The 10,277-nt window shown below is 38.2% G+C and overlaps 1 protein-coding gene across 3 annotated transcripts; it reads right to left on the reverse strand.

The window, feature by feature from the left end:
* Positions 1 to 1,064: 1,064 nt before the first annotated feature.
* LOC103724261 (unconventional prefoldin RPB5 interactor) lies at positions 1,065 to 9,940 on the reverse strand. Of its 3 annotated transcripts, none has more exons than XM_008815465.4 (11): positions 9,626 to 9,940; positions 9,455 to 9,514; positions 9,181 to 9,348; positions 8,862 to 8,925; positions 4,053 to 4,249; positions 3,779 to 3,812; positions 2,742 to 2,848; positions 2,355 to 2,411; positions 2,187 to 2,264; positions 1,751 to 1,829; positions 1,065 to 1,582 (listed from the first exon to the last, which is right to left on the reverse strand). In XM_008815465.4, the coding sequence occupies exons 1-10, from the start codon at positions 9,827 to 9,829 to the stop codon at positions 1,767 to 1,769; spliced, it is 1,032 nt and encodes a 343-aa protein (XP_008813687.1). In that variant the 5' UTR covers positions 9,830 to 9,940; the 3' UTR covers positions 1,065 to 1,582; positions 1,751 to 1,766. The 3 variants fall into 3 exon arrangements, with proteins under 3 accessions (XP_008813687.1, XP_026656230.1, XP_008813686.1); XM_026800429.2 differs by having other exon boundaries at positions 4,053 to 4,258; positions 8,853 to 8,925; XM_008815464.4 differs by having other exon boundaries at positions 8,853 to 8,925; positions 9,626 to 9,937.
* Positions 9,941 to 10,277: the final 337 nt, after the last annotated feature.

Here is a 10,277-nt window from a genome sequence, read left to right on the forward strand (position 1 = left end):
AGCAGGATTGTGCTCCTACTAATTTTTATATCATCTTTTTTACCTTTTTTTTTTCAAATCTATCAAAAATGGCTTGAACTGGCAGGTTGGTTGCAAGGAGGTTAATTTAGTTATCTTTTAGAAACTCCACATAAAATATGTGATAAATGTGGAAGAGGTTGAGTTTCTTGTTCAAGAAAAAAGGGCATGTCCTGCTTATTCTCAAAGCAGTTCATATCTCCCCTGGATGATTACAAGTTTCTATTTGGCATGCAAAAAGATTTTGACCGCTCTCATGCTGCATTAGATAAAAGGCAAGTGAATGAGTATAACACGTCTCCAATGCAGAATGAACTGAATACCTAGTACACTGTGATAAAATCTTAGAAGATGATTCATGCATTGCTGCATTTAGAGAGAGATTGATCTTACATGGAACTTGGTGACCTCTATTTGATGTTACCAAAAATTCTGTGGCATGACAAAAAGTCTGTTCGGCTGCCCGAGGCATTCAAATTCAATTTGGGCCAAGACTCAAGAGTACCCACCCCAATTAGGGCATGTTTCGTTAGAGGACATTAGACTCTAAAATGGGAACATGAATAAATGAGTCCAATTACAGGCATTTGGTATGGAGAGATTCTGATACCTATTTTGATTCCAAAAAGATTAGGGGATGCTCCAATCCTCCAAAACCAAATATCTACTCTTCCTTAACATCCAAATTTCATTTCGATTCTGATTCCAGTCATGAACTAAATATGTTGAAAAATATAGCCATTCCGATCCCTATTCTGATTTATTCTAATTTAGATTCTAGTGGCAAACCAAACACGTCCTTATTTGATTGGTCCGAAGAGAATCTCACCTGAATACCTAATGGCCCAATTTCAGAAGAAAAAGTGGGAACCGGCTCTAGCCAAGAGCCGAATAAACTGCTGTGATCTGGGCTTCTAAGCAGCCCACTTACACCAAACCAAGCAGGCCGAAAGCCATGTCACATACAACAGAGGTAAACAAGATTTCTACCAACGGATCATAAATGGAACTATATATCAAAAAATAAAGAAATGACGAAAAAACAATTATAAATGGAATTGATATTTAACCCAAAAACTGAAATTATACCGTTCTCCAGAATCAGTTGAGTGCTTTAGCTAGGCACTCCATGAACCTTTTCGTTCAAGCTGAGACGGATGCTAAAGTTGTGGAGAAAAGCCACGAGATGGTTCGACTGATCTGATTCCTACCTGAAGCGGGATTAAGATTTCATAGGCTATTTCGTATAGGTGACAATCAGTTTGCACATAATGTTTTCAGAGCAGATCTCCGCAAGATCACCAATCCCAACTTCCATTAGAATATTTTACTCAGACTCAGCCAACTAAATATAGTCTTCAACCACAATCTCTTTCCCCAAAGATAAGGGCAAATAGAAACATTTCTGTCAAATTCCCAGGTTTTCATCAATGAGCATACGTGGCCTTCTTTTGACTGAAGTTGACATGCTGTGGATTTGAAAACCACGTTTTCTCCAATTCCCCCACTATGTGCAGGTGATAGAAGACTTCGGCATCAGCATGCAGGATGCTTGGTTCCAGCACTGTAACAGGAAAAAGATCTTAGAGCATTAACTCGCAGCCCAGGAAAGAAGTGCAGATAGAACTGTCCTTCTATAGAAGGATGATTCACATTCTTTTGTTCCCCCTTGAGAACTTGCATAGACATCCAGAAAGGGAAAGAAAAGTGCACTTTATTGCAGATAATTTACCAGTATCTGTCCAGTATCAGCGGATGCCTTTCTGCATCTTGAACCTGGAGACAGGCTTGGACGGATATGACCCAGAAGCCTGCAAAACAACATTAGTTTCATGAGGATTTGAAGTAGCCATCCAGGGCACCTAGGTTTCAGTTAATTAGGTGTAATTCCTTTGCAAAGATCAGAGGCTAGACCAGTTCTGTTGTACTGGACAAGCTGTGCTGGAATTTAGCTGCTAGAATTTGTAGCGGAGGAATAGCAAGAAGAAAACTTCATGAAAGGAATAATAAATTTTTGTCACTAATAGTTCAAAGTGGTAAGAGGAACCAGAGTGCAACCATGGTCCAGGGAATACATGTAACACCTCATTGTAGGGGTCCCTGATTTTGTTACTGCAAAAGAAGTGGAGAATACACACAAGAAAAATATTGTGCAGTTGTCAGTGTACCTGTTCTGGGGTGGGGCTTTTGGCTGACTGGACGGGTGCGAGTCCATGACTATGTTCAACAATAGAGCCTGTAAATGCCTGCACATGGCAGTCGGTATACTCGTAATGAGATTTAAATCCTCAACATGAGTGGAAGAATTTAAGGCATAGAAGGGACAGGAGACACACCCTGTGACTACTTGAACCAATCTTAGAAGTTTGGCTTGCAGAATTTTCAGAAGAATCCTGCAAAATAGCTCCTGCATCAGTTGCCGGATTTGACCAGAAGAGATCACTGATGAAGATACAGATCTCAATAAAAGCAGAAACCAGAACTGGCACACAATACATATAAGCATGTTAAGAAGAAAATCATAGACTCCTATTGCTTCAATAAATTTAAAAATTTCCACGCAATCATGGAGATCATCCAGCGCAACACAAGTTCTTCCTACATTCATGCCAGCCATCTGTGCTGGCCTGTCATATGTACTCAAAAGGTCAAATGCCATTGTTACCAAAAAAAAAAGTCAAATACAATTCAATAAAAATCCACGAATCAATATAAACACTTGCCTCCAGCTTCGGGATAGAAGCTTTGTGAAGATTTTCCTTTCGCTCAGGTGGCAACGGAGACTTCTGCATACTGTCAGGCTGTTCTTTGTCACACTGAAAGGAACCAGCTGAAAGAAGAACATGACAGAAACCAGTCAAGAAGTTTCAAGAAGAAAATTTAATGTTAACATTATGTCGCTTTAGCCAACTGAAAAAATTATCTCAGCTGGTCAGCAACACTCTTCTCTTTGGGAAGTCCTGAGTTTAAGTCAGGATGGTGATGCTCACCATATTTCCCAATAAAACAAAGGAAAATGTTACTTTGATACCTGCACTGCTAGAATTTTTTACTTTCCTTTTTTCTTTTTAAGTGAGATTTGGGATAGATTCAAGAGAGATGACCATTTTAGGAGCCCTTAGAAATATAGGTGATCTACTTCTCTGGCATAAAGAGGACAGGCTAGATAAATGATTATTCTAAAGCTTGTTTATTACTTCTCTCTCTACTCTCATCTCCTCTTTCTATCATCTTCTTCTAACCCTGTTCATCTACCTCTTCCCCCTTCCGAGCCCTTCACTACTACATAACCAGCCATTTGCACAATTCTGCTGTCCATTGGGCCCTTGTGACCAGCAAAGCGAGGCACTACAATCAACTGAAACCTTCTGATTAACCTAGATTGAATCAACATCCACCAGTGCTACTTTTTCTTCCCCATCAACCAGCACCATGGTATCACTTCATACATCAAAACCTAGTCCTGGGGACTATATAATACAGCAATCAGAAAAACTTCTTTCAATACTTCAAATTACCTTGTACAGATTATAAACTTAAAAGAAAAAGCAAAATATCATGATAAGCAATCACTACATATCATTATGTTCAATCTGTTTACATATAAGTTTGATATGATGATATGCAAATTTCAGAATGCTGAACATAACATGACTCATATGACAAAAATGAATAGTTAATAAATTGCGTTCAACTCCCACCAATATAAACAGATTGTAAGACAAGTAATGTAGGGTATGCAGGATACTGTTGAACTAACCTTTGGTAGAAAATTGCATGCTTAAATCTGCAATCTGAATTCAAAAACATACACATAATAAGTTAATGCAATGAAAAATTTGGGACAAAATAGAAGTCATCAATGAGAGCCAAGCAGTAGAATTGGGCATTTCCTGACCTCTAAACTTTTGTATTGTGTTCGATGACTTATTTTTTATGTCATCATACATGGAAACCAACTCAATCACAACACACAAGATTCTGGACTGATCAATCACAAAAGCATGTCTTCAATTCAGGCAATCAAACCTTACCTTTGAAGCTTCATTTTTGTCATCATTAACATTACTCTGAAAACTATCCTCAGCATCTTCATCACTGCCAGATGCACTTCCATCTTCAATTTCTTCCTTTTCAAGTTCATCTAGCTTTGCCATAATTCGAGCATGCACCTCGTCTTCATCAGGCTTTCCTGAATTGTCTTCTTTGGAAGAGTCCAGAGGATTTGAAACTGATATGCCCGGAATCCAACAGAGCAAGAACTCAGAATTATCCCTTGCATATGCAGACCATTCATAACTAACCATATGCACATACTAACTTAACTTAAAACTTCCTTCACATCTTTTAGACATCTCTATACAGATAAAGTTTCCTTCTCATTTTTTTTTCATGTCCTGAATAAAATTTTGTGGAGTCACTAATTCAAAGTTTTTCACTTGACCAACTTATTACAGACTGATGGAGATACCTAGTCTGTACTGTTGTCATGTGCATACACACACATTAGTTGGTCATGTACTATATTCACATATAATAGAAAAAAGAACCATATCTTAGTATAATCACAAAAGCTTGGTGAGCACCTCAAAATAAACTACCAAATTACTGCAATATGCTTATCAAGTTACATGGCCAGAGAGTATGAGAACTTTATTTCAGATTAGTTACAAAGATTGGAAATATGACCTAGGACCTTGGATCATCAGCTGCCAATTTCCACCACTTAATCTGATAATGCACAACATTACCTTTGCTAGCTAACCTTGTTTAATTTTTACTGCATCGAGTTAAGCTATAAAAATTGCCAAAAAGGTTTCTCAATTCCAATACTGACATGGTTTTCCTGTTCAACACCTTAATAATAACTTTGATTTACAACTTAAATTAGAAGTGAAAATTTTTGACCTGACTCGTCAACCCCACCCACAAACGACCTGCGTTAGGCGGGTTTGGGTTTCACTCGTTTAACCTATTTTGACCCATTTAATAATTGGGTCGGGTCATGACCGACCCATTTAACCCATTTAAAACCAGCTTAACCCATTTCTGTCTCGTTTAACCGAACCCACTTAACCTGTTTAACCCGTTTAAATTGATTTAATCTATTAAAAACCCACTTGACCTATTTAACCAGATTTGAGCTGCTTAATAAACAGGTTATGCAGGTCGGGTCAGGTTATCTATTTAATAAGCAAGTCAGGTTTAGATCCAAATTTTTGACCTGTTTAATAGACACTTTGGGTGCGGGTTAACAAATTTTTTACCCAACCCGAGTCCAACCCGACTCTATCTAACCCGAACGCACCCGAATTGCCACCCCTCCTATATGTTGGATGATATTAACTTGAGAAAAATTTCTTGTGGACAACAAATAACAATTAAACTATCTTCTTTAGTTTTCCCGATCATCAGTTGTCAACATTGACTGTAATCTACTGTGTAAGATCTGTTATGAATTATGATCCTTCCCTACCTCCTGCCTCCAAATGCACTTTGAGCTCTAATTAGAGTGAAGTAATATTGCTAATAGCCAGCAAAATGCATCCATGTCTCTAGAATGTCAGGAATTTATTTCTACTTGGTTTGCTTGAAACATCAAATTAAACATCCTATGGCTCCTCTTTTCTCTCATTCTATTTTTAAGAACTTTTAAAGTTAATTGTTCCTACTAACTTTCCCTTGTTCTTGTACTGATTTGACTAGTGCTTTGAATTCAACTATTATGACTCTTTTATTTATGCTATGCATGGAGACTTAGTTTTCAAACTATTTAGGGTCTTTTCAGACCATCATGTCTCTTATTTTGAAGTTGTGTATCCTTTTTCGGCGTAATATTTCTTGTTTTCTAGTTATTTCTTCAACAAATTACCTTCAACCCGTGGTCCTTGAACTGTTACATAATCTCTTTCAGTGTGTACAGGTTTTTCACACAGTAATGCTCAACATTGTCTTTTTGAGCCATTAACCCTCTTCTTTCTTAAAATCTACCTTCTAAGATTCACATTGCCTTTCGGATGCAGAATATTTTTATCTATCTGGTATGTATGTTCAATTGGTTGAGTGCAATAGCATGCCAAGTTGGTCTGTCACTTTGCACTTCCATATCTTTAGACACAAGTTGCAGAGTCATCGTGATAATTACAACCAAAAAATTATTGCTTTTTCTTGCCTTACAACCAACTTTCAAGACACCTGGTTTCATTTGGCCTCCACTTTCACTTCAAGTATCAAAAAGAATATAGACAGACTTATTGCAACATTTAGCTGGTGAAGCTACATGTCTGTCCATACCATATCCAATGAACATCTGGATGGATATGAACCTCTCCCAGAGCTTGTAGTGTGGCCCAGGCTAGCACAGCCAAGTATTGAATATCAGATTGCGTGACAACAAACTAGTTTAGCCATAACTTTATGCTTGGCAATGAAGAAAGATATAAAATAAACTATTTTGACAAGGAAAAGCACCATTAAATCAATAATTTTAACAACATTGTGATCTGTTAATGCATCTTTGTCACTAGTTTGAGCCAATTCAAGGCCAGCTCATTCATGTGAAGCTGTGCCTCATCTTCAGTCTTCCATTATTAGATCAATAACTGAGGATATATGTGTTCATACTTTAGCAAGAAGCAACTACCATGTATATTGATCGAGATTCAAGTTCATGCCCTGATACATAGGAGGGCTGCAACTTAGAGACTCCTCTTATATTTACTATTACCTTTGTTGTCAATCTGCAGTATTTACCTTTTCTTTCTAGTTATCTTTAGTTTCTATTGAGTTATGCTGAATAAAGGGCTGACAGCAAACGATCACAGATCTTATTTGACAGCTTGATGGGAGGGGGTGGGGGTGGTAGGGTTTCTTGCTGTTATAAATGAGGGTACTGTTTGTGTGATAGACTTAAGACAGTTGATCAATGAAGATTGGTAATCTACAGAACATATCCTTGTTATTTTGTTCTGATCCCGTAAGAGGCATTAGACCTTCAAAACCTATGTGCAATAGGCCCCAAAGTGTGTGTAGTAGCTCTTCCCAGTGCCCTTCTTTGTATAGTCATAACCTGCTCTTTTTCTAATAGATCTTAATCATAGATATACCTTTATTCCTATAGCTCTTTCATGTCATATGAGTATCAGATTTACTCTAGAAAATCCCAACCAGCACCTGATTTTTGTTTTTGATTGCAAAAATGAATCTTTAATGCTAGATCAGAACATTCATCCATTACTTATTTTCCGTAAGAATATTACCTTTTGAGTTCATCTTTATGAACAATTGTGGTCAAACTTTAGCAAAAGAAAAAAAAACTGAGGTCAAAACATGAAATTCTGGCAAGCCCTTATATCAGACCTAGCATCCTAAGATCCTACCAGCTTTAATTTTGTGTTCCCCTCTTTTCTAATACAACATTCTTCCCACACCTGGTTCGAAAAGAGTTGATAATTGCTGGTTACATTATCCTAGCTTGTGAACTTCCACTTCATTTTGATCTAACTGGGAAAGTCACACGATCACTAACAGCAAGCCACAGGTGGCTCAGAAAGCAGGCACATACTGGGCTTGTCAACCTATTGAGCAGTTACAACAAATAAAATTGATTCTTTATTTTCTTATAAGTGGATGCTTTGCATGTTGCCTCAGCATATATTTGTCTGCTTGAAAGTTGATCTTTAAGGCCACATGCTAGCTGGCACAACATGCTTCAAGTCTAAATATTGCACCCACATGAACTCTATTTTGCCTAATCCTGATCATATGTGTCACCCTTACCTCTCTTGGAGCATGGTTCATACTCGAAATTTGCTATAACAATGACAACGAAACCAAATTTTCAATGGAAAAATGAAGCCAAATTTTCAATGGAAATGCAAACAGAATACAACAAAGAGGGAAGGAGCAAAATGAAAATGATGAAAAGAAAAGCACGCACGAAACCAAAATTCAAAACTCATAGGATCAACATAATTGAAGACTTAAACACTCAAAATAGATAGAAGAAAATAGACAAAAAGGTTAAGAAAGAGTGCCAATGTAAAAGGGGAGCTGCAGTTGCACAACAAAAAGGACCAAATTTGTCCCAATTTGGGTTCATATAATCTGGGATAAAGGCATTAGGAATGTAGGAAGAACAAAATGCCCTTAAGACGGATAAAAGCTTTTGAACAGTGACTTGGTTAAGATGAATAGGTCCAAATAACTCACATAATACTAATCTTAGAATCTCTAATTAACTGAAAAAACAAACATCTCAAGAGACCTATTTCAAGACACTATCTTATCACATGGAAAAGGAAAGCTTGATTCTAGTTGCTGACATCAGCTGAAAGTCAAACTTTAAATTTGAGCCCCTTAGAGAGATTATGAAAAGATTGAAGATTCCATACCTACAATGAACTGTTTGACAGATACTAAATGAAAAGTTGCGGGATCTAGCGAGTGGAACAAAAGAATAACAAGGAGTTTCAGGAATGCCTATAGATAATGAATAAAGGAAACCTCGACGCAAATGGTCATATCCATGTAAGACACCTTCAAAGGTTTAGTAAAGGTCAAGATAAAATATTCCAATTATCTGACAGTACACAAACACAACAATACTTCTAACACATGGTTAATGACAGCCGCAACTAGAAATTTATCACAAGTCATACCCTATTATTAAAGCATGTACACACAATATACGAAATTGTGGAATAGACACTACAACTAACAGTACTTTTAACACATGCAAACTAAACATTTCTAGATGATTGCTAAAACAAGTGCATTGCACATAAGCTAATACAGATGGCGAGAGAAGAAACAAATGAGCAATTGAGGCTTACAATATCTACCAGATTCAGACACATCTTTTGGAGCATCTTCAATGTATTCCTCCCTTATTTCTACAAGACCTTCCTGTTTGAGAGGAAATGAATGAATTTTCAAGCATACGAAATTAAACTACGATTCTACTCAAAAAAAAAAAAAAAAAAATCTAATGAGAGAAGAATGGGTCGAGTGGATGAATATGTACCAATGCTTCATATTCTCAACCAAAACCAAATGGCACAAACATACAAAATATTCGTTTTTTCCAAATGTAAAAGAATCACAAGCAAAACGACAGGACTGTTTCCTTTCCAAAAAAACTTCATAAACCGCAAGACTTACAGCAGCCTCGGTAGCCGTTGAATTGAAGAACTTAGACTCCGCTTCGAGATCCGACATCATCGCCTTCAAAAACTCAACCTGAGCTTCCAAAGCCTTTCCCCTCCTCTGCAGTATCTCAATCGTCTGCTTCGCTGTTCTGTCCGCATAATACCCCTCCCCTAATAGCACCTAAGATGCCACAAACAATTCACACCAAATATTAAAAATAAATACAGACCAAAAAAAAAGAATCGATTCTTGAATAGAACTGAAGAAAAGAAAACTAAAAAAATACCAGGAATTCATTCGTATGAATCAAACGGCCAGGGAAGAAGGCCGCGCTCCCAAATGGGACCTGCCGAGGGATTCAATCACCAAAAAGATCTCAAATTGGAGGTTGTGACGATGAAATCGATAGATTGGAAAGGAAAAGAGATCGAAAAGAGGAAAGAAAAGAGGAGCCTTCCATGATGTCATGGGAGAGCTCGTCAGGGAGCTTGCGGACGAGGTGGATGAGGGCGGAGTTGTCGGAGATGAAGCCACGGAGGCGGTCGAGCTCCTTCCGGCGGTCGGCAATGGCGTCCTCGACACGCAGCGCTGCCTTCTGGACCTCCTCGGGGGAGAAGAGGGAATCGAGGGAGGCGATGGTGCCCTTCGCTCCGTCTCCCATCGAGAAAATGGAGTCGGAGAAGAGAAGGAGATGGTCGGGAAGTCAGAGCTTTGCCGGGGGTTCATATTTGAGGGGTTAAGAGGCAAAGCCGCTCGCAGTCCCGGCTCGTTTTAGAGAAAGGGTCGGTCCCCGTTTGCGACGGGTTTTTTTCCTTTTTCTTTTTTTCTTTCGCACTAGCTGCGCCGGCTCGGTAGAAGAGTAGATGCATCGCAGGTCCATAAAATCTTTTCAAACTGTTAGACAAAAAAAAAAAAAAAAATTCAGTTGGCTGTCCTATTTATCCCAGTGTATATATACATGGCATGAAAGGTCTATACTCATCTGCCCCTTTTTTCGTATCCACTTGATCATCATGGCTGAGCCTCCCTCGAGAATTATACTCCCAGCCAGTAACATCCGTCTCGCATAGAAGATTTCCTCCCACGATACCCTGAGCTCCACCCGAAAA

This window comes from Phoenix dactylifera, chromosome 9 (assembly GCF_009389715.1).
Source record: "Phoenix dactylifera cultivar Barhee BC4 chromosome 9, palm_55x_up_171113_PBpolish2nd_filt_p, whole genome shotgun sequence".
Lineage (NCBI taxonomy): Eukaryota > Viridiplantae > Streptophyta > Magnoliopsida > Arecales > Arecaceae > Phoenix > Phoenix dactylifera.

What these genes read in the sequence shown, in the direction of transcription:
- LOC103724261 (XM_026800429.2), bottom strand. Translation starts at nt 9,829, where the DNA reads ATGGGAGACGGAGCGAAGGGCACCATCGCCTCCCTCGATTCCCTCTTC. An exon ending in AGCTCTCCCATGACATCATG is followed by an intron (nt 9,515 to 9,625) that starts GAAGGCTCCTCT and finishes ATCCCTCGGCAG; the next exon opens with GTCCCATTTGGGAGCGCGGC. An exon ending in CAACGGCTACCGAGGCTGCT is followed by an intron (nt 8,926 to 9,180) that starts GTAAGTCTTGCG and finishes CCTCTCAAACAG; the next exon opens with GAAGGTCTTGTAGAAATAAG.